Source organism: Schistocerca americana, chromosome 2 (genome assembly GCF_021461395.2).
Source record: "Schistocerca americana isolate TAMUIC-IGC-003095 chromosome 2, iqSchAmer2.1, whole genome shotgun sequence".
NCBI lineage: Eukaryota > Metazoa > Arthropoda > Insecta > Orthoptera > Acrididae > Schistocerca > Schistocerca americana.
In genome coordinates, this window is record NC_060120.1 from 307,920,981 (window position 1) to 307,946,710 (window position 25,730).

The window sequence follows — 25,730 nt, forward strand, 5'->3', positions numbered from 1 at the left end:
TGGCTTATAATCCAAGACCTAGGTCATACAAAAATAGTAAAGTGTTGTGAAACAAGGCAAAAAAGTGGTTCATTTAGTTACTACAGTCTAATTATGTCAGAAGACAGATTATTTGAAATAAACTCACCATATTTTTACCATACCCTTTTATGTAGATGATTGTACAAATATGTACCTTAATACTTTGTGCCAATATTAACCTGTTTACATTGTATTTTAAATTAGGCAACTAAGAAAAAGAAGAAAGCAGATTTCATCCCCTACAGAGATTCAGTGCTAACGTGGCTACTTAGAGAAAACCTTGGTGGGAATTCCAAAACAGCCATGGTTGCTGCAATCAGTCCAGCTGATATTAATTATGATGAAACATTATCCACACTAAGGTAAGCAGATCACAGATATTTTTAGTATTTTACAAATAGAAAATATTTTTGTAGTGCAAAACTTGTCCAATTAAGTCAGAACTTTTTCTTCAGTGGCATAGCTTTCAATTCTGACATCTTTTCCTTTTCTGTTACACTTTTTTTAATTAATTGAAAATATTTGAATTTTTAATCCCAGTTGTACCAAAGAATGTCAAAAGAGCAGCAGATGATAAATAACAAGAAATAATAAAGCTGCTGAAGCAGTGACTGGCTACACTGTAAATGTTAAATATCTCTCAAGGAGCTGAGTAATGTGCGCAACATATTTGTGTGTTATCACAGTCACAGTATAATTATAGCGTTTTAGAGTTGTGCATGGTGGGAAACACATTGCATATCCCACGACATAATAAATGGACAGAATTATTCAAAACAGCCCTTATCAGCCTTTTAATACAAAAAATTCTGTGACCTAATCATACAAGCATGTTTTCACCACAAAATGTTTCATTGCCTGAGAAAATTACACACGGATGTAATGAGAGCTAACAGGGGAACATAACAAACTTCTCAGTTTGCACCTAAATGTTTCATTTATGTCAGGTATCTCAGTGATTAGGCGCCATCAGTGGAACGTCATTTAAGCATTCTTCTAATGATCAGGTAACATAAAGCAGTGCAGGAGCTGCAGGTAGACATTGTATGCCTTCAAGAGCCACCCACCAACTAAGGTTAGATCACTCAGTTCATACCCAAAGTGAAACTAACTATCAGTTGCGTATACCAAATGGTGAGATCATGACCCAGATAGTGAATAGATCATTAGAAAGGTTATTCAGCCTTGTTCTCAAGACACCATGTTTGGCAAGGGAAAAGGAAATGATGGAAATAGCTTATGTTTATGATCAAACAGTGGAAAGTCTGGGATGCAATGACAACAATATTATGAAAATGATAGTCGGCCGTTGTGGCTGAGCGGTTCTAGGTGCTTCAGTCTGGAGCCGCGCAACCGCTACGGTCGCAGGTTCGAATCCTGCCTCGGGCATGGATGTGTGTGATATCCTTAGGATAGTTATGTTTAAGTAGTTCTAAGTTCTAGGGGACTGATGACCTCAGATGCTAAGCCCCATAGTGCTCGGAGCCATTATGAAAATGATAGATTGCTACTCACCATATAGAGGAGATATTGAATCACAGGCAGGCACAATGAAAAGACCTCATTTCAGAAATCCAACAGGATCTCCAGTCCCTCCTCAAATTCTTTGGACCCACTGAGAGGATCTCTGCATTTGTGGACCAACACCTTCAGCATATTACATGTAATCTACCCTCCTATATAAAAGACACCAACCGTTTTTCCCACCACCTCTCTGTAGTTCCTGTTCCTTTATCACACGGTGCCATGTATGTCACTGTTGATGCCACCTCCTACTACACTAACATCCCCAATGCCCATGGTCTTGTCATAATTGAATTCTACTGCTCCTGACACCTGACTGACTCCAAACTTGCAACCTTCTTCCTGGTCACCATGACCAACTATAACCACACCCAAAATTATTTCTTCTTCGAAGGCATCACTCACAAACAAATCAGTGGTATAGCAATGGGGACCTGTTGGGTGCCACCCTGTGCCAACCCGTTACAGACAATTCAGAGGAATTTTTCCAAACACCTCTCTTGGTTCAGATTCACTGATGATGTCTTTGTGATCTGGACAAAGGTGAGGTCACCTTACTCACATTCCTCCAGTGAGGATGGCTACATCAGTACCTCTGTCCATTTCAAACCTACTAACTACCAGCAAAACTGCCATTTCCACAGCTGCCATCCATTAAATACCAAAAAATCCCTTCCATACGGCCTAGCCATCTGTGTTTGTCACATCTGCAGTGATGAGCAGTCCCTCTCCCAATATGTCAAGCACCTCACTGAGGCCTCCACAGATTGAAACTACCCACCCAACCTTGTACAGAAGCAGATCGCCTATTCCTTGTCTCTCTATTTACTTGTGCCCTCCACATGCCTACTGTCCACCCACAAAGGAGTACTCCCCCATGACTCACTACCACCCAGGATTCTCCCCCAGGGTTTAGACTACCTCTCATCATGCCGTGAAATGAGAAATATCCTACCCACTATCCTTTCCATCTCTCCAAAGCAGTATTCTGCTGCCCAACAAACCTCCGCAATATCCTTGTCCAGCACTACTTCACCACTGCCCACAGCCCCATGCCTCGTAGCTCATATCCCTGAAATAGACATAGGTGCAAGACATGTCCCATACATCCTCCCACCATGACCTACTCCATCCAGTCACAAGCATCTCCTATCCCATCAAAGGCAGGCTACCACTAAAAGCAGTCATGTGATGTGCAAACTAAGCTGCAGTCACCAAGCTGCTTTCTACATGGGCGTGATGCCAACAAGCTGTCTGTCCACATGAATGGCCTCTGACAAACTGTGGCCAAGAGACAGCTGGCTGATCCAGCTGCTGAAAATGCTGCCCAACAAAATGTGCTTCACTTCAATTATCAACATCTGGACCCTTCCTATTAACACTAGCATTCCTGAATTGCACAAATGGGAACTCTCCCTGCAATACATTCTAAATTCCCATAGCCCCCTGACCTCAAACTTTCCTAGTCTCTGTCCTCCACTTATCATCCCCTTCACTGTCTTCACTCCTTCACAACACAGCCTTCTACTCCACCAACACACCCACTAGTCCAAAGTGCTGAAAGATGTCCCTTTAAACTATATTACCTAATAGGCAGGTCTTAAGAGACAGTTGAAATTATTGTTTTTATATAGTGAGATAGTTTATTACATAGTTATTTCCTTGTGTACTTCTCTCTTTTCCACTACCCCCACCCCCACAAACCTCATGACTGAACCTAGCCACCCTACCCTGTCCTCACCACATCCCTAAATACTCCCACAAGCAGCAGTACACCTTCCTCCAATCTACCCTGGAACCCCACCCCTCCACCCCTCCCCCTCCCCCCTCTCCAACCCAAGCCTCCACCTTATCCCCAGATTGCTGCTGCCCAGGTGCACTACGATTCAGTCCAGCCATAGTGGCCAGAGACAGTGGTAGTGTGTAAACAAGTAGTGCTTGTGAAGCGGGTGTGTGTGTTTCTACTTCAGATGAAGGCCTTTCGGCCGAGAGATAGAGTGCATATCATGTAATGATGACATGATAACATGATCATGTACACATTTAAACATACAATTAAGTAGACAGAATATTTAAAGTGACGTATTACTTTAAGTGCTAAAAGACATTCCTTTAAATTATATTACCTAACATGCAGGTCTTAAGAGACAATTGAAATAGTGATATAGTATATATTGTTTTTACATGGTGGGATAGTTTAATATACAGTTATTTCCTTGTGTTTAAGAATACATTTAAATTATGAAACAGATTTTAGTTGTATTTTATTGCTTGCTTCATGGCCACAAAATAAAATTAAACGAATATGCTGGATACCTTTTATACATTATTCTGTGTCTGGGCAACAGTTTTCATGAATTAATTAATTTAGGAGAAAGAATACCAGAAATCTATAAAGAATAAGAAAGGAAGTCTAACAATGAATTTGGAAGCAATCCACCTTGCTTATGTGTGTCTAGTATAGACAACATGTAGGTTGTTTTTAGCCATCAGATTCTAGAAGTCAATACTTCCACTACCAAACTCTTTGCTTCTCACATTAACTGTTTTGTATTTCATTATGTAATTTTCAAATTTTAATTATTGGAATATATTTGAGATGACAAATGATTTATTACCATTTGCACCAGGTATGCAGACCGTGCAAAACAGATAGTATGCAAGGCTGTTGTTAATGAAGACGCGAATGCTAAACTTATTCGGGAGCTCAAAGAAGAAATTGTACGTCTTAGAGATTTGCTTAAGGCTGAAGGAATTGAAGTGGAAGAAGGTTTGTGGAAATTGAGTTATTTTATTGTGTTTTGCATTGATTACAGTACAGTGGTATACATGTAATACGTACCCAGTTATAAAGATATATTTTCCTTAGAATTCTCTTGAAAATTCCTTCGCACAGACACCAGTGACCAAGAATTTTGCATGTGAGCTGTTACACATTCTTGTGCAATTATTTCATATTATCTTATATATACACATTAGGCAGCAAATTTTCATAACATTGAGCAAATGTTATCTACTTACAATGGAAGTAAAATATGACTACTCACAATATTTATGACAGTATTTGTCAGCATTGTCCCACTTGTTCCTGTTTCTGTACAAGGTAAGTACACACTCCTATTCTGTCATAAATATTGTTAGTAAGTGGTCTTGTGTATTTTTCATTTAAACTGAAAATTATAAATGTTAATGATTAAAAATGAAGATTCTTTCTTATTTGATAACACTGAAATAGTGTGACAACCTGACAGGGAAAGCAAACAGCTACATACAGCTCAGAATGTTTTAAAATTGCTTTGTCAGATGATGACATGAAAGCAGGTCTGTAAGATAACAATTACAAAAATTGGCATATGAATCTGAAACTTTCTTAACTTTCCTGAAAGGATGAAAAATTTAAAAAAAGGTATAGTTGTTCATAGTTTCTTTTCTTTATATCAGCTCACATTTGAGACTTATTTCCTCATTACCACATATGATTTATCTTCAACCAAATGGTGCATTTGTCAAACATGACTGTGGAAACTTCCTGGCAGGTTAAAACTATGTCCTGAACCGAGACTTGAACTCAGGACCTTTACCTTTCATGGGCAAGTGCAGTACCACATACGACTGTTTATACAAATAAAGTATTTATTTATAGTGTGAAAGGCCAGTTGTCTCTTAACAAGCATGATACTGAGACAATCCAAATTTTTCACTGGTGCTGATACATCATTACCTGCAAACATCAGTTATATTTTCTTAATCAATCACAGATTTAAGTATTCCTTGTGGTACTTTCATGGCTTTTATATAGATATATTTCACTTATCTGCCATGCAGTCATGAATCAGTGCTACCATTTTTGAGTATGCACTTTTACAGTCAACATGAAGTGTTTCCTCTGACTTGAATCATGTCTTTGTCCTTGGTAAACACTAACATGTCACCTTAATTATATGAGCATGTCTCACTGATAAATACATTCATAGCTCAAAATCTGTTGGTCCCAATTTATTGAAACTCTCTTATAACTACTGTGTATATTCTTTGGATCATACAGCTCTAAGAGAGAATAGGACTTAACCTGTACCCAAGATTTAATCCTAGAACAAGTATTTCATTATACAGATGTAGTTGCGGGTGGCTTGATATTTGCAGATACTTGTATCATTGTATTTAACTGAATTTGTGTTGAGAAATAGATAAATTATTTCTCTTCAAATGGGTGATATTTTGGAAGATGTACAGAACTTTTATTATTCTTTGGAGCAATAAGATCATAAGAGAAGTGCAATGCACAGTTGTCTGTCAGTATGCAGATATGAACTAATAATCTGCCGCTGCACAACTTTAGTAGCTGGTTCTCTTACCCACAAAAATATCGATTTAGGACTGTGGAGAACATACAGTGATATTGCAGATATCAACAGCAAAAACTGAACATGAAAAAGTTTACTATTAAATACCTTCCTTTTGCATGGTGAGTTATATACCACATCTTACAAAGGTATTTTTTTTCTCAGATTTGCTGTAAAACTTGGAAAGAATTTTTTTCTCCTTCCCCCAAATTGATCTTCCTATTTTTTAATTGATCTTCATATTTATCATTCAGAGTATCTTATTTCAGTGCCTGTCGTGTATTTAATAATCATATTGGATATTTAATTTTCCTGTCTGTCATCATCTCACTAACCTCCGTCTCTCTTTTTGTGTATGTATGTACTTCTTCCTGCTCTATATATCATGATAGTCATTCATACTGTTGACATGTTGGTTATGAAACTGAAACTGCAACAGTCATGTGATGTTATTAAAAGAAGTGTACATACCTACTACCCAGTACATAACAGTTAATTTTAAATTTGGGGAAGAAGATACTTGTACACACGTTGTTCTGCTATCACAGCATATATGGTCATGTAACGTGAAATGTGGAATGATAGAGCATTGGAAAGCAGGGACAGGGAAGATCATATACAGTGGAGTGATGTAAAGGCCAGGAAAGGATTAAATTTGGTGTTTGTAGAGAAATCCAAAAGCCACAGAGAGAACCATAGTAGACAGAGAGATAGAAAATATCCACATGCAGAGTGGAATGGTGCAAATTGAAGAATACATAATGAAAAGAAGAGATTAAGTGTATAATGTAAGGATCCAGCGGCTGCAGTGAAAAAACATGAAGAATACAAGAAAATAAATAGTAAAAAACATGGAAAAGATGTAAAGTGAACTGAAAGAAAGTGGAGAGAAGTGGGAAGGTTTGGGGAACTCAGGATCAGGAAAGATGTTTGGCAAATCAAATGTACTAAATAGAAGTAGTCTATCCCAAATGAACTGCAAGATCTCAAATGGCAGAGGAGCAAATGTTAAAATTAAAGACCAGTACCCAGTAGTTCACAAATTTCTTCACTTTCTCAAGATGTTGTTTTCTGCATAATCATTCTGTAATTCTCTTGTTTCACCCCTACCTTCCTCTTTAGTGTTTTGCCTTTGAACACCTTCTGCTTTCATTCTGAACATATGTTACCCATATTTTCTTACCTCATTTCACATCTTTATGTATACTTATAAATTACTTTAATTTACATTTTAAGCTTTCCATTGAAGTTGTAGTTAAGATTTGTTCACATTGGCTGTCTGTTTCACCACATCTTACATTCTTGTAAATAATGAGAGTGCCGGTCCACCTACCAGTTTGGTACATGTGAGATGTTTTCCTTAGATTTCAATTATACAATATGTAAATGTAGATTGTTGGAATAGGAATTTAACTTAACAGCTATTTTGGAATAAGGTGGATGTTCTGGTGTCTACTTAGTAAAAGGCAGCATTACTAGGCACATGCTGATCATCACACAGTCCTGTTTCATACCACTTTTGGAATGAGAGGTCCTTGCCTCTGTCCATGTAAAGGGAAAAAACTTGTTTTGACATTCCTTTCAAAGCTTCAGTCTACTTGACCAATGGTTTCAAAAACAGTGTATCACGTACAAAGGTGGTGAAATGGTGATACTTTATTCTGTTCTTCCTGACGTAGGCTTTCTCTGGGATGGTTTCATTTGACTGTAAAATCATCTCCAAGACCTGTCTTCCATCTACTTGCATACTAGACCCTTTCTGCAGTGGCCTAGGCATTGGCAAGATGTTACATTCTGACCTACCTTCCATCTCTACTTATATTTAGTGTATAGAGCATGGTAACAACCATCTGCTTTGAATGTTATTGTTTCATTTGTGTTAGTGATGATATTTTTTGTGAATAAGTACCTGCTTTAACTCCCTCTTATCATCTTCCTAATTCTAGAGTAATAGATAATTGGTAAACATCGCCTACAAATAATAAACATACAAGTTTGAATACTGGTCAACAAAGAGTTTTAATCTTAAAAGAAGATACATTCTCTTTGTTATTGACCACTTTGATTCAAAATTAGTAGTAATAAAGTTAAATTAATATTTGGAAGCAACTCTTGATATACACCTTGTAATATCATCTCTCATTTACCTTTCAATTTTCTATTTTTTTAAAAGAATTCTTTCAATATTTACATTTTGTAAGTACTTCTGCTGGGTCATACGTGTGCATTATAAGGAACTCATACAACTACCAACTTACATCTTACAGTGCAGTCAACTCTTTCATTGATAAATGCCATCTGTTTATCACTACTTCACTTGTATTCTTATATTTCTCTCTCTTCTCTTTTTTGAGTAGCTTTCATGTTCCTGGTCATATTACACACATTCTTCCCTTACTCCTCTTCATTACTGATATCAGAGAAGAAATCCCCATACACCACCACTCTCTCTCAGCTTTTCACTCCCATTATCCCATCTCTGTCATGTCATGCCTTTTAGAGCTTAAGCATGTTACTGCCCAATGTATTATGATTTTTAGGATTAGTTAATATACCCATATTTTACAAGGCAACCATCTTTTTTGTAGTTTTAACTGTTAGATTTTGTTTGTGTAATATACGGCTGACTTATAAGAAGTCAACAACTTCTCTGTTTGACTTTTTAAGTATGCAGTCTTTAATATATTCTGCCACAGTGAACAAAATAGTAGCTGTTATCATTACAGGACCAATAGTGTTGCAAATGTTGTCATTATTAGAGTAACTGTAACTTTATTGACATTCTGTGCTTGTTCACTTGTCTTATCTCTGACTTCATGAAAGAAATATTGATTTCAGAATCATTAATTTGGGGAACATAATTGCTAGTATACATAACTGTCTGATGGTCCTGTTGTGAGCACAGCTCTCTTCATTGTAAGAGTATTTGTATATATATATACATGTATCCACTGCGGTGTTAAAACCATTTATAAGTTTTTGGAATGTGTTATTTGAAAACAGTGGAAGCTAGTATTATCTGACTATGGCTTTAAGGTTTCCTAGCTTCCTGGAAATAGTAACATTCTGCTTTATTTTTGTATTATTCCTACCTAGGGCCAGATGGCAAAGTGATATATGAAAAGAAAGAGAATAATAATAGTAACGACAACAGTAATAGTAAGTAAATATACTGCTCTATGAGAAGAAACATTACTGCTTTCCAGTTGCTTTCTTTTATTTTTCATTTTGGGTAACTCGTCATAGCAAAATGAGAAACTGAGACAGCCATTTCTGTAACAACTTTATAGAACAGTGTAGTACTAAGTACTTTGGGCACACAAACGTAGCATTAATTTCATATCGTCAAAATTCACAAGAAAGCCTCATTTTCTCATTTCATGTATAAAATTTTATTTCCTATTTTTTTCATTGTTTGTCTGGCTGTTTTCTCCTTTAGTCATTGGCTTCTGGCTTTTGCCCTATTGAGTTTAGCATCAATTTTCATAATTTATGTATTTACCATTCCCTGACAGTTACTTTGTGCAGCAATGCGGAAACACTTTGCACACTGTGTTTGTTATGAAGCAGCTGTAATCAATATCTATGAAATACTTAAACTGAGATAGTGCTGTAGAGTTGAAGATATCATATGATTAAGCAGTTCATAAACAGTGCACAGAGCTAGAAAGTAGCAAAATAACAACTTAAAATGAAAATTTTAGTGCACTTTTAATTGTCTTGATGACACATAGCTGACAGAGCAGAGCAGGATACTTGTCTGTATTTTAATGGATTATGAAATGGCTTTGCTGTGCAAGATGTTGTTAGGTATCTGCCACTGCACCTGAATTTGGTATATTAATACAGAAAAAGTCCTTATTGTTCTGCTTATGTTAACTGTGCTTCTTTTTTTTGTTGTAAATAATGTGGTGTACAGTGTAATAAATTTTTAATTACGTATGGAAAATCCCAAAAAATCAAATGCCTTTTATATGTGTCAGTCATAAGTGTGCTTTGCATTTGTACGATATTTATTTGAAGTGTTTCTTCTTTACCAGTCTTGTTCATGTGCTGATCTTTGTTCCTTGGTCATGTAATGCTACTTTCTTTTAGATAGTTTATTGACATGAAATATTATTTCTATCATGTATGAACTATCTTCTCTGCTTGCAAAATTGCTATGTACAGCAGAAATTCCGTTAGAATTGATGGCAAGCATGATGTGCTTAAATTCTAAATAAGATGTATGTACTATTTTTTGTTCTGGTGAGTCAGTGGAGCAGTGCATCTAAAAGAGAGTATTTAATCATATGGAACAACATTTAAAACTTCTTGTGCACATTATATTTTCTTTACAATTTGAATTTTTTATGGTTTAATATTTGCAGGGCAGATAAGACATACTCAGACAACAGAATGAAGGGAAGCAAAAACAGCAAGCAGATAGGGTTTTGTTTGTGTGTGTGTGTGTGTGTGTGTGTGTGTGTGTGTGTCCTGCCTTATACTTAAAAGTCTGAAAGTGGACCACAAATATACGTAGATGACAAAAGATTTTTGCATATGGTTTCCCTGTTCTATTTCTTATTGACACCAAGAGAAATTGTGTACAGAAAGTTTCTCACATGATCCATTTTATAACTGTTTTTCTTGTTATTATCCTTCAACTGGTATTATGTTTACGCATTTTTAAATTTTCATTGAGATAAGAGTGCAAGTATCTTAATTTTTATAGGCCTAACAATTATGTTAAATTCAGTTGCACCCAAAACAAAGAGTTTGTAGGTTGTTAGGCCAAGTAGTGTGCTTTCGTATTCCTAATACTTTGATGATTCAGTGCCTGAAATTGGTAGTCTATTGCTGCGACCATCAATTTTGACCATGGATGGACATCATTCTCAAAATATGTATTGTTAATCTTCATTGTGTTTGTGTTTTGCTGATATCTTCCAGCAAAAGATTGTGATAATGGTGACACAGTTTACTGTTTAATCTTGTTCATTTTTTGCTACTATTAAAGTTGCCAACAAGATGGTGAATTTAGGTACAGTCTCTAAGTAAGAAAGTGTGATAATGGTTGGATTTTGAGTGAACTCGCATGTTATTGAAGTAGGTTTCATGTCAACCTATTAGAAATCCATCCGCCGGCATGAAAAGAGGGAGAAAGGGTAATCACTGCGAATCTGAGTAGAGAAGTATTTATGTGATCAAGACTACCTGCCAGTGATAGCATTCGGTCTTGCCCATGAGTTATGGTAGTGCAATTGTTATCATGGGCTGTAGTAGTATGAACAGAAGATCAGTGAGTTTATGGATCCACTGAGCTATATGGAACTGGGCTCATGTCCTAGACAGCTCATAACAAGAGATATCAGTCAGCTGATTAATAAATTTTCCTTATTTAAAGACACACAAAGGACTGTGTGCCTTAGAAGCTCTCTCATTTTATCTGCGTCAAGTAGCTGCATGAGTCTCTTGGATCCCATGTATCTGAGAAATATATACCTCATTGTTATTGAACATCATCTCTCTCTCTCTCTCTCTCTCTCTCTCTCCCTCTCCCTCTCCCTCTCCCTCTCCCTCTCCCTCCCTCCCTCCCTCCCTCCCTCCCTCCCTCCCTCCCCCCCCTGCCGCCCCCTCCCCCGCCCCCCCCTACACACACACACACACACACACACACACACACACACACACACACACAAACAAACGATCACTCTCTGCAACACCGTAGGGCTATGGATCTACCTCAATTCAGACACATGACAACAGCTGTAATAGGGCGAGAGATTGACAATGAAATTAAAATTTAGTGTGCTAAAACTATTATGTCTAAACTCTGCTATACAGTGTAAATTTAATATAAAAATGGAAACATACCATCTGTGCCTCAACACATCCTTTATTAATTGCATCATCACAGTAACATAAAATGTATACGCATCAGTGAAATTATGATGTAGTTGAAAGTTTATTTACGTCAGTGTAGGCTTGAATAACAAAAAGTAAATTGTTGTCGATGTTCAATTTTTTAAAATCAGATTTTTGTGTTGTGATTGTTAAACGGTTAGATAGTATTTGTGATATCTACAGAACTAAAAAATGCAAAACATAGTAATTTGTGAACAGAAGAATGGAATTTTCAGCTGAAAGAAAGCTGTATATTTAACATACATTGCACATTTATTTACTTCGAGATAATTTATAGAAACCTAGATTTGAAGTAATGAACCTTCCTATTCAAGCATCCTTTTAATATCTTTAATTGTTTTTATTGTTTGATGTTGTTTTGAATGACTGTATTGTTCTAGCTATGAAGTTCTCATCTCTACATTTAAACTGAGAGTCATTCAGAAACATATCAACATATCACATTTGACACACACACACACACACACACACACACACACACACTCTCTCTCTCTCTCTCTCTCTCTCTTTGTTCATCCCTCATCATCCCATTATCACCTCTCACACACATCTCTTATCTCAAAATTGATCTCTGATATTCCCCTCTTTGGTGCTCCAAAATGAGTAGAAAAAATGCTTCAATAGGATGACGTATCCCTTTTCCATAACTTCATTTTTATTATAATTCATTTTTATTATACTTCGTTACTTTTGTGTTAATGTTTAGTGGTACTGATTTGGGGCGTAGGCATCTGTGCATTAGACTACACTGCTTTCTTTTAACTTGGTGTAAAAGATTAAAGATTATGTTTCATTCTTAAATTATGTTTAACAGGAGAGGAGGGAGTGACGGTATCGAAAATGGTGAAACGAGATAGTGAAAAGCAGCTGCCTACCACTCCATCAACACTTGCTGAAGAAGCTGTGGACCAGCTGCAGGCGAGTGAGAAGCTTATTGCAGGTTTGTTTCTCCGCAGATTTTTAATTTATTAATTGTATTATTAAATACTTGCTTTTTCAGAATCCTGTATGTGTGGTGTCAGACATGTCTGAAAGGACAGACAGCCATTATGAATCAAGACACAAAGGAAATACAGACATTGGCTGTGAGTGGGCATTGATTCAAATCAATGGGGAAGGTTGAAACTTTATTCCTGATCAGGGTATGAACCCAGATCTCCTGCTTATTGGGCAGATGCTCAGACCACTATGCCATCCGGACACAGTAGTTGTTGCAACCACATCAACTACCATAGCAGGCGTCCCGTCAGACCAAAATTCTCAACTTATCCACACACTAATAATGTAGTATGCTTGTCCATTATTCTCATTACTCACTGCGTTTTTCCAGTTCCCGTAATTTTTTTCAGTTTTACAGGGAACTGACTTCCTACCTTATAGATTACGGGTGAATATACACATACACCATGGCCCGCATCTTCACCGGATCTGACGTCCCCGGATTTCTTTCTGTGGGGGATAGTTGAAAGATATTTGCTATCGTGATCCACCGACAACGCCTGACAACATGCGTCAGTGTATTGTCAATGCATGTGTGAACATTACGGAACACGAACTACTCGCTGTTGAGAGGAATGTCGTTACACGTATTGCTAAATACATTGAGGTTGACGGACATCATTTTGAGCATTTATTGCATTAATGTGGTATGTACAAGTAATCACGCTGTAACAGCATGTGTTCTCAGAAATGATAAGTTTGCAAAAGTACATGTATCACACCGGAACAACCGAAATAAAATGTTCAAATGTACCTATGTTCTGTATTTTAATTTTAAAAACCTACTTGTTACCAACTGTTCGTCTGAAATTGTGAGCAATATGTTTGTGACTCTTACAAAGCCATCTATCACAAAGTGAAAAAAGTGGTCTAACTAAAACATTCATATTTCTTTACGTACTACATGAATATGTAATAAAAAATGGGGGTTCCTATTTTAAAAAATGCAGTTGATATCCGTTTGAGCTACGGCAGCGCTGTCTAGCGGGCCAACCATAGCACCATCTGGTTTCCCCCTTCAAGCTAGACAAGTTTCGTTCTTTGTAGTTTTTTCGTTTGATGCTTATTTCGTGAGATATTTGGCCCGGTCACGATCAACGGACCACCCTGTATATAGTAAGAAAAATATATAGCCTGTGTGTGTCAGATTGTTCAGTAGAGTATCGTGTAAAAATTTGAAGTGAATTGGTCAAGTACTTTTCGAGATCTTTGATAACAATGCTAAACAATGACTTTTCTTTACTAATGTAGATTTTTGTATGTAGGAATGTCAGGAGACGATAGAGAGAGAGTGTGTGTGTGTGTGTGTGTGTGTGTGTGTGTGTGTGTGTGTGTGTGTGTGGAGGGGAGGGGAGGGGAGAGGAGGGGAGGGGGGGGGGGTTTGCATGTGCTAGCTCAGAAGACGAAATTTAACCAAAAGTAAGCAATTTACCATTTTTTGTTTGCTGCTCAGCACCACCTCCATTTAATGAGTAATGACTTCTCTTCGTAATTACAGTCCATCCTGAATTTTCTGTAATTAAACATGTTAACAACCCTACGTACGTTGAATATGATAAGACTGGGCACTAACATAATTTTTCGGTTTTATAGGGAACTGACTTCCTACCTTATAGAATACGTGTGTTTGTTTATTTTTTTGAGGTTGTACCTCAAATGAGTACTACCTCCTCCTACTTTCTCTTTCTGCTCTTCTTCTAGAGGAGGTATACACTGACCATGTTCTAGCGAATTATGATTATCTGTTACACCCTAGGAACCTACCCTTCCTCTGTCAACATAAGTTGCAAATACAGGCCACACTTTTTTTTCTAAATTTTGGCTTGAAAATTCAAGATGTGGTCTGTAATTGAGATTTTTCTCTTCAGATCATAAATCATCATTTTCAAAATGAAATGTATACATATCTTGTGGTTTAAACTGATACCATTACAAGTTACTGCATTGTAACAGCATGAGCACTTATAATAATACCAGCTGTGAAGCTTTCTGCCTATGGGGGCTGGGGGGGGGGGGGGGGGGGGGTTAGTGGTTAGTGGTTTCCAGTTAAAAACTACATACAGTTACAGTGGCAATTTTTGTCCATGAGCTGTAATACTCTACATCACTGTGCACTGCTGCCTTTCAGCACCACATGTACATTGCACACTGTGTAATAGTACATTACTTATTAGTTAAGTGCTGTTCTGCATGTCAGAATTGGCCAGCACTTGGTCTGCATTCCCTATTTTTGAATTAAACAAAAAATTTTGAGTCGAAGTTGGAATATATAATGCTGAAAAGATATCTATCTGTTTTCGTAACCTTGAGCTCTTTTTTGCTCAATTGTAATTCTGTGAGGAACAGCTAGATTATTTTAATGCGTAAATCACCGAACTCACCCATATGAAACTTTAAATTCCATTGGTGAAACTTTTCTGTTATGGAGGATTCATTTCCATGTGGACCCAATTGCTCTTCACTGCCCAATTGTTATGTAGGAGTGTCGACATAATTACTGTCTGCATCATCTTCCTAATAGTAGTACTTCATAATTGGAGATATGTTAGCTGTTTTATCTGAAACTCAAGCCACAGAATGTGCTTGATGAAACTGATGAAGTGTTAGTATATGTCGAGAGAGAGAGAGAGAGAGAGAGAGAGAGAGAGAGAGAGAGTGATAAGTCACCATTAGTTATGTGGAATTTGAAGAGGGGGAGGGAGAAAGGTGCATCTAGAAGTACTTTCTAACTGAACTTTCTTGTGAATTTAATAGTGTGGCAGATTTACTTGCATCATGTGAAAACTTAAGGTCTGGCTTATACTCATACTAATACTGTACTTAAAATCTTCACTGTATCTATTTATAAATTACTTTTATTTTATTTGCTCATTTAGACTGCCAATTACCCCACAGTTAACAAACATTGTGATTTGTACATTCATCATGTACAAAACATCTTTATAGTATCGCTAGCAGCTAGTTACGGATTATTGAAAACAATTGCTCCTGATGTACAGTTCTGATGGCTTTGATGTTTGTCTTGTGAGTTACATGTATAACTATATAAATATTGTGCATAGAAACAAATTTGTTGTTGTGCTTTGTTGTATATATTTCAAGTGATTATAGTTGTTGCTGTTATTGTTATTTTTAGAGCTCAATGAAACATGGGAAGAAAAACTTAAGAGGACTGAGGTGATTAGACTACAGAGGGAGGCTGTATTTGCTGAGATGGGTGTTGCTGTGAAAGCAGATGGAAACACAGTGGGCGTCTTCTCTCCGAAAAAGGTCAGCATGCCAAAGGAAACACTAAGTTAAAAAAAAAATGTCTTGCTTTAACAAATGGTATTTGATCAAGAAGAATGCATGTAACAGATTGGAGTATATATTCTTTGTTAATGTTTTTCAGACGCCACATCTTGTGAATCTTAATGAGGATCCTTCTATGTCTGAGTGCCTAATATATTACATAAAAGATGGATGCACTCGGGTAGGCTCAGCGGAAGCCAGTATTCCGCAAGATATCCAACTCAGTGGTTCACATATTCTTAAAGAACACTGTGTCTTTGAGAATAATGATGGTGTCATCACAATGACACCAAAAGAAGGAGCCCTTTGCTACATCAATGGCCGTGAGGTCACAGAATCGACAGTTTTAAAAACAGGTTCCAGAGTCATTCTTGGAAAGAACCATGTATTTCGTTTTAATCATCCAGATCAAGGTGAGATATTTAACTGAGTTGTAGAAACACTTCTAGCTAAGTACATGACTTTCTTTTACCTAACAGTTTCTGTCTGCTTCATAGAAACCTTAAGGTACATATCCCATTTTGATTGTTGACCACTCATTTACCTTTCTAGGCCCCAAGATACGGTTCATTAGCACTGCACATTCTTTCACTCTTACATCTGTTACCTAATGTCTCATGTGCATTGCTTCAGAAACTTTGATCCTGGTCAAAATCATATTGCAGACATCATTTTGAAAATTTTAAAAATATTCTTAGCATATATTTTGGGTTATGAGAAATTTCTTGTAATCAATTGCCACCCCAGCCTATTAACTTCAACATTTTGCACCTCTATCAACTTTACTATTTTCTTATGTTTCTGTCATTGTTATTATTCCCTCTTCATTCTTCCCCCACCCTCTGCACCTACCACCATCTTTTCTTTGCATTCTTTTTTTAATAAAAAATTCCACTATAATTCTTTATTCACAGTTCATGTTCTACCTCCCATTTTCCGATTTCTTTAATCTGTTGGTAACCAGTCATATGCTGCGAAAAAGTGGGAAGTGAAAGGTGAGAGCAGAGGTCAACTGAATTTTTCTTTAGTGCACAATTCGACAATACATCCATCCACAACAATAAAATCAAAGTGGTGGAATTCATAAATATTATAAAAAGGTAGAATAGTTAATGACCATGGAAGCAAAATGGAAAAACAGGTAGTCAGGGAATGTAGTTTCTTATGTTTTCTGGTGATTATTAATAATAATTTACTTCATCTGTTTAAATTTCTAGTTCCTATACAAATAGCACACCAATGTATCCCTGTAAGATGTGTATGAGTAACATGTAAGAAGAAGATAATTCAATTTCTTGTAGCTGAAACTGCTTCAGTTGCTCTTTGGATGAAGTGAAAGTTAACAGCTGAGGTTTATCACCTCAAAAGTCTAAGAGCGGGTATAAATTAGGAACTGTTCGCTGTGAAAGCAGGGAAGAAAAACTCCACTGAATTATGTGAATTGGAAATAATGACTCTAAAAAATTTCTTGTTCTCTTAACTTCCATTCCTCATATTTCCATTTAGTAAACTCTCAGCCAATGTGCTTCTCTAAAATTCTGATTATATTCCAACTCATATTCTGCCTAGTGCAAATGAGCACATTACTCTAAAACTAATCTGAGAGAGATGTAAATAGTGATAGAATGCATATTTTATTGCAAGATTTTATGAGTGATTTCCTTCCTGATAGTTGTCTGTTAAATCCTCTAGTAATGAATTGTAGTTGCCTTGTAATCATTCTCCCACTTACAAGACTGTTTTTCAGTTACTTTTATTATTATGTGATAGAGCCATAATCACACATTTGCTTGTTCAGTACCTTTCTGTATATTTTTCTCTTGCTCAGATAGGCTGACGATAAAATCCACTACTTTCCTTACCTCACTCTGTAATAATGGTACCCTTATAGGATCACTGTGTTGTCCATCTGTCTGTCTATGGTCCCTTGGTGGTATAAAAAATTTAAGCTTCTAAGACAGTGCAGTCAACGGATATGGTCATTTATGTCAACATTTTGATACTCACAAACTCACCCCATGACAACCCACAAATGAACCATCTATATACATACCATATATACTCGAATAATCCACACCCTCAAATAATCCATGCACCCTAATTTTGAGGGAGAGAATTTCTTTTTTTTATGCTTTAATTTGTTTTATTTACAAAAAAAATTATTCTAACGTAATGATGTGTTCAAAATTATATGTAATATCAATTGGTTTTAAGAAACACGTCATAAATTCCACATCCTATTTTACAGGTTGATAAACCGCTAAAATGTAACTGATTTGGGTAATCCAGCTTGGCTGGCTGGCGGGTCTGCCAGCTGGCCTGTTAGCTATTTGGCCTGCCGGGCAGCCAGCTGGGGAACATTGTCCCTGCCAGCCAGGACTTTAGGTCTGCCTACAATAGCTAAAGAAAAAAGAAATGCGAATTACAATTTTTAAGAATTTAATGTTAATACTGTATGAGCAATATATTTTAGTCAATACGTATGCTCCTTCACCTCTCCATCCATCATCACTTTTGCCGTCATCACTAGTGGGAGAATACTTATTGTCTTCGCCATCTTTCCATAGAGTGTCGTCCTCTATTCCATCCAATGAATTTGTGATAGCACATTTTTTGAAGGATTTTTCCACCAGTGGTTGCGGAATGGAGTCCCATGCACTTTTCACCCACACACAAATCTGGAACAAATCCGGCCGTTTGATTTTTCAACTCGGTGTGGACTTGGGGTTTTCATCAACCATCCATAGTGTATATTGCTGTTTAAGTGCAGCTTTGAATGACCGATTTATACACACATCTAGTGGTTGTAGGCTGGATGTTAGGCCTCCAGGGATAATGACCAAGTTAGTTTTCCCTTTTTGTAATTTGTCTCGACTTCCTTGGTTGTATGTCCATAAGAGTTGTCCATGACCAACATGTTACGAAATTCATTAACACACCAGCACAACATTGCCAAACTTGCGTCATCCAGTCAGTCACAAGTTCATTGTCCATCCAACCTTCTGGATTCGCTTTCACTAATATGCCTTTCACTGATATTTATGGAATAGTTTTTCCTTTTAAATATCGCGTAAAATGGTAGCTTCCATCCGTCGCCAGTTACACACAAGGTCACTGTACACCTTTGCTTTTCACGGCCACCAGTTCATATCATTATGATAGATTCTTCTTTGCTGTTCACAGTGTTGTTGATTGGCATCTCAAAATAGACTGGCATTTGATCCGCATTACCAATTTGCGATAATATATAGGACTCTTTGTGTCGCAATTTATCACATAATGATGAAAATGCACTATTTTTTCCTCGTAATCACCTGGAAGCCATTGAGCAATGGTAGTATTCCTCTGGAATCCTAATCCATTTTGGTTGAAAAATCTTGATAGCTAGCCCAGGCTAGCTTTGAAACTGGTAATGCCTAGTTCTTTGGCTAAAGCCAGTGCTTTAAGTTGGCGCATATCACTCGTCACCGGACACCCGCATTGGCGCTTCTCATCTACATAATCACAGAGTTGTTTTTCAAGGTCTGGATGGTTTGCTTTTTGGCCACGGACTGCCCAGCAACTACTGTTAGTTTCTTGAAGCTGTGTTTTTTTTTTTCGCCAGTCACAAATACAACTCTCGCTCACATCGTACTTTCTTCCCACTGCAGCGTTTCCAATGTTCTCGGTTTCTTCAATAATTTACAGTTTTTCTTTAGTAGTGTACGAGTGATAACGAGAACTTGTAGCCATAATTAACAAGTTTGAAGACATTGTTAATAGTTAACTTGTAACATGCTACTGACTTCACAGACTGGGCCACAAAAATGCAATTGTATAATGTGATCTATTATTGGAGGCGGAGCAGGACCAACCTTGTTTTGAATAATCTGCGCACTTCAGTTTTTTGTCCGAAAATACGGGAAAAAACATGCTCGGATTATTCAAGTATATACGGTATTGTGCAGAGCACTCAGAGTGCAAACACTGCTCATAGTTATCAGGTTTTTTCTGTATTATATACATCCTGCTTCCTGCAGTTAACTTATGTTCTCATAGAAAAACTGAGGGTGTGAGTAATTTTGGTCAGTTATTTTTTTTATAATCATTCCAGATGTACAGGTTGACTTCTCAATGTGTGTGGAAAATAAAATGACGTACATCTAATTAAGAAAGGAAACAAAAAGCTATGTAGCATTTTTCAAACTGTGTAATATTTAGAGAGCTATAAATATTTTTCTGAATCCACAAATGACAAATCAGACAAACATAATTTTACTAATTTGTACATGAAACGATCACATTATAAAGGTTTCATGGAGCCACTCCATTTAAACTGAGCATGTTCATCACAAAGTGTGCTATATGAGCTTTGCATGGATCCAAGGGCGGATTAAAGGGGGGGGGGGGGGGGGCACAATCATCTCAAATGATACTTTTTTTAATCTGCACCAAAGTTAAGCAAATGAATGTAGGGTCTTGGTCAGTGGAGTTTGTCATTTAATTCAGTATTCCCCAAGCCACCTTGGTTTGTGTGCCTGAGTTAATGTACTAGCTGTACCAGTGACTTGTGCTCTCCCTCCTGCTCAAATTCTGGGCACCACATATTAGCAGGGCTCCCCCATCTGCCACAGCAGCATGCGCATCACATTTCCCTCAGGGCACTATCTTCTTTGTTCCGAATGTTTTCATTGCTACTATTGGTAGACTGCTTGCCCAGAATTGAGGAGCATATCCAAACAGTTTGTGCCACTTCACGTGATGCCACCAAGCAGCACTTCTTTGCAGTGACCAAGCCTTCACACAGCACACTGCGGTATGTGCTCTTATGTGCAATTAGTGCAAAACTCAATTGGTATCATTACAGGAGTTGTCTCTTTTTGTACAGCTTTGCCCAAAAGAAATGCTGTGCTCATAAAGTATGTAGGGTACCAGCTAGTCTCTGTGTATGAAACAAGGTGGGTAGAAAGGCATCTATCTGTAAAGTTTTTTGTAAAAAAACATTGAAAAAATAGTGTCGTCCCTTGAGGAAATTGCAGTGGTCACATTTTTCAAGTGATACGTCCAGCATAACAGCTAGGGCCCTTTTATATGCAATCGGCAATGGAGCATCATAACTCTCTGATGTGCTCAGCCAAACATTACCTCTCAGTAGATTTTTCCAAAAAGAGACTACTGATATTAGCAAAGCAACTGAGATCTTGACTGATACTTTCTCAGTTTTGAAAACAAAGTGAGAAAATGTGGTTGCATAGTTTGGCCTGCTATATAATCAAGCAAAAAAAACTGGCAGATGATATAGTAAGCACCATTCAAAGACCCAGGATCATATCTCAACTAGTTAACAGGCCCAACTCTGCTCCATAAAGTACAGAAAGCTATTTCAGGGTGAATGTCTTTGTCGGTAATCCTGACACAATGAGCACTGATCTAGAAAACAACTTTTCTAAAGACGTTCCCAGTACCTGTAATCTCAACAAACTTCTACCATAAATCTGCTCATCTTCAACATTGTCCTTGGAGACAGTTATTAGGGATGCAGAAACTCTGGCTACAAATTACTACAAAGTACACTACTGGCCATTAAAATTGCTGCACCATGAAGAAATGCAGATGATAAACGGGTATTCATTGGACAAATATATTATTCTAGAACTGACATGTGATTACATTTTCACACAGTTTGGGTGCGTAGATCATGAGAAATCAGTGCCCAGAACAACCACCTCTGTCTGTAATAATGGCCTTGATATGCCTGGGCATTTAGTCAAAGAGAGCTTGGATGGCGTGTACAGGTACAGCTGCTCATGCAGCTTGAACATGATACCACAGTTCATCAAGAGTAGTGACTGGCGTATTGTGATGAGCCAGTTGCCCGGCCACCATTGACCAGATTTTTTCAATTGGTGTGAGATCTGGAGAATGTGCTGGCCAGGGCAGCAGTTGAACATTTTCTGTATCCAGAAAGGCCCGTGCAGGACCTGCAACATGTGGTCATGCATTAACCTGCTGAAATGTAGGGTTTCGCAGGGATCGAATGAAGGGTAGAGCCACAGGTTGTAACACATCTGAAATGTAACATCCACTGTTCAAAGTGCCGTCATTGTGAACAAGAGGTGACAGAGACGTGTAACCAATGGCACCCCACACCATCACACGGCGATGAAAAATATACGCTTCCAATGTGCGTTCACGGCGATGTCGCCAAACACGGATGGGACCATCATGATGCTGTAAACAGAACCTGGATTCATCCGAAAAAATGACGTTTTGCCATTCGTGCACCCAGGTTTGTCGTTGAGTACACCATCGCAGGCGTTCCTATCTGTGATGCAGCATCAAGGGTAACCGCAGCCATGGTCTCCGACCTGATAGTCCATGCTGCTGCAAACATCGTCGAACTGTTCATGCAGATGGTTGTTGTCTTGCAAACGTCCCCATCTGTTGACTCAGGGATCGAGGCGTGGCTGCATGATCCATTACAGCCATGGGGATAAGATGCCTCTCATCTCGACTGCTAGTGATACGAGGCTGTTGGGATCCAGCACGGCATTCCGCATTAGCCTCCTGAACCCACCAATTCCATATTCTCCTAACAGTCATTGTATCTCGACCAACGTGAGCAGCAATGTCGCGATACAATAAACTGCAATTGCAATAGGCTACAGTCCGACCTTTATCAAAGTCGGAAACGTGATGGTACGCATTTCTCCTCCTTACAGGAGGTATCACAACAACGTTTCACTAGGCAACGCCGACCAACGTGAGCAGCAATGTCGCGATACAATAAACTGCAATTGCAATAGGCTACAGTCCGACCTTTATCAAAGTCGGAAACGTGATGGTACGCATTTCTCCTCCTTACAGGAGGTATCACAACAACGTTTCACTAGGCAACGCCGGTCAACTGCTGTTTGTGTATGAGAAATCAGTTGGAAACTTTCCTCATGTCAGCATGTTGTAGGTGTCGCCACCGGCGCCAACCTTGTGTGAATGCTCTGAAAAGCTAATCATTTGCATATCACAGCATCTTCTTCCTGTCGGTTAAATTTCGCATCTGTAGCACGTCATCTTTGTGGTGTGGCAATTTTAATGGCCAGTAGTGTAATTGGAGACAATGAAAGAGACTGTATGTCTTATCTGATGGTAGAGATCAAGCTGTGAGTGGCAAAATGGAGAAGGGAAGATGCAAACAAAACACTTCTGCCAGGCCGTACAGCTGAGTGTTTGCAGTTTTCCAGAAATTTTTCCTACAATTAGATCTTTGATGTTGATCCTTTCCTGTGTCAACTGCAACAGCAGAAATATCTTTCTCGGCACTCAAACTCATTAAGAATTGGTTGAGAAACTGCTGTGGGCAAAACCATTTAACAGGGCTTGCTTTGTTGTATATCCACAGAGACATCATAATTAACAAAGAAAAAATTGTAGATAGGTATATTGCGAATGGCAGAAAGAACAGAAAGGATATGTTTTCTTAAATACAGATAATATTTAATATAATGACAGTTGTCCTTCTGTGATGGAAAAAGATTGAGTAACTAGCAGTCATACTCATAGATCACTGTTGTGTATAAAAACTGAAAAAAAGTGTGAATCAGGTGCTAATATGCATAAAGTATGCCAAATATACATTGTATATGTGGAGAACTAAAATGAAAAATATAAACATGATTGTTTTTTGGTTCAAAGATCTTTGCCATATTTTTACCACACATTGTATCAACAAAACACAATATTACATTCAAAACTATCCCTGCAAGTATACTTTGAGCTACTACAATGATATAATATCAGTCTCACTTTTTACATTGTACTTCTTTGGAAGTATTAGTCTCAAATACATTGTTTTGATAACATAATCAATATGGATATTGCGATTTTATTCCTACTAAGTTCGTTAAAAATGAGTTTCATTGTGAATTATAATGAAAATAAAAATTTAAAAAAAGTTCTTCAGTATCTATTCAAGACTGTACAATTGTTAATTTCAAAATATAAGTATATATCCGTTTACATTACATTGTCAGTAATTGATTATTTTCATTGTAATATAAGTATATATGTACTTATGAAATAAGTAGCAAAAATATAACTGTCAACAAATCAAGAACTACATTTTTAAAAGTATTTTATACCAATTTTAGTTTATTTGCTTTTAATTTGCCTATCAGCTCTGTGTTTACAAAAGGCTTATGACCTTGTTGCTGTGTGTTAACAATTATGTAAAAGAAGTTACTCAGAAAAAGGTTGTGAATGCTACACATTTCAAGAAATTTAAAACTTTTTTCTCAAAAATAAAACACATTTTTTGGAATTGGTTGATATTCTTAAATATCGTAACAGCTTAAAACAGTAGTTTTCAAAGGTTACTTCCTTAACTTTCAAGGGGATGACCCCTGGGTCGTTTTTGGTATCCAAAAGCTAAATAAGATCCAACAATCCACTTTTAAATATGCCTATCTGCCATTCAGTATGTCGTGTATCCAATTTGTATTGTTATTGTTCAAATTTGATATTGAGCATTAATTTAACCCATTTATCAATAGAGTGAAAGAGTCATCTGCAAATTGTCTGTACTTTCTGCAAGTGATGTATCTGTATCCATCAAAAAATTGCCCTGTATTTTTTCTGGCATTAAGTGGACAGAAATAAATTTTTAGTTGCAGCAGTAGTATTCTGTATAAACAAAAACATTGTTAAGAATAATTAGGCAACCAACACATACTCTCAAACAATACATCATTCAGCTTTTTTGTATTGCGGTGTACTCAACATTGACTACAAGTATTTGCAAGTAGTTAGGTGAAGTGTTTTGGAGATGGAAACATTTCATTGAAAAATTTGTTTGCGTTTTCACAACATATTCGACTTTCTCATAACCATTATTCTTTCACAGTATTCATGATTTATTTGTAACTCCACCATTATTCTTTCTCAATATTAATGATTTATTTGTAACTCCATTACTTTTCATTACCAAGCATTGGCACATAACTGTGTCAAACTGAAGAAGAATATTTATTGAACTGGACTAACTGAGCTGAACTGTGAGATCACAGCCATGGTTACTTATACAGGGTGTCCATAATTAAACTTCCAGTTTCGAAACACTGTAGAAAGAGAACTACTTCTCAGAATGATGTCAAATTTGAACAGAATATTTTTGACGCAGAGGAAAAAGTAATGGGGGAAGAATCATTTTTTACCAGTATGACCAGTAGATGGCACTGTAAGCATCTTAACATAAATGGGGTCAGCCACAAATGATGAATGAACCACAATGTGGCAGCTATAGTTCGAATCGCACATTACACCAGCCGTACAGTTCAGTGTGCATAAGTTTGGCAGTCAACAATTGTTGCATGGTTGGTTGGTTAAGCCTGTCCACTATGGCAAGTTCGTACCACATCAGAGTCGAGAAATTGGTTTTTAATTGTCCTGAGGCTGAAAACTGCATAAAAAGCCAAGTGGTACCTGTTTCTAATTGTCCTGGTGCCAAAAACCACATACAAATCAAAATGACTTCTGTTTCTAATTAGTGAGACTGGTGTAAAACATGTTCAATATGCTGTTCACAATTTTTTGCCTCAGGCTGAAACCGAGAAATACCTTTTTCCACAACAGATTGGAGTGTCTTGGGGGTCACATTCAGAATGTGCAGCA

General features: G+C 37.3%; 1 protein-coding gene across 1 annotated transcript in view; it reads left to right on the plus strand.

Moving 5' to 3' along the window:
- Nucleotides 1–25,730, plus strand: part of LOC124596563 (kinesin-like protein unc-104) — a 334,536-nt gene that overhangs the window by 188,152 nt on the left and 120,654 nt on the right. Inside the window, exons 9-14 of the mRNA XM_047135747.1 lie at nt 226–383; nt 4,176–4,315; nt 8,985–9,047; nt 12,610–12,735; nt 15,931–16,064; nt 16,186–16,498. Coding sequence (XP_046991703.1) covers nt 226–383; nt 4,176–4,315; nt 8,985–9,047; nt 12,610–12,735; nt 15,931–16,064; nt 16,186–16,498 — 934 coding nt within the window. The remainder of the gene's footprint in view (nt 1–225; nt 384–4,175; nt 4,316–8,984; nt 9,048–12,609; nt 12,736–15,930; nt 16,065–16,185; nt 16,499–25,730) is intronic.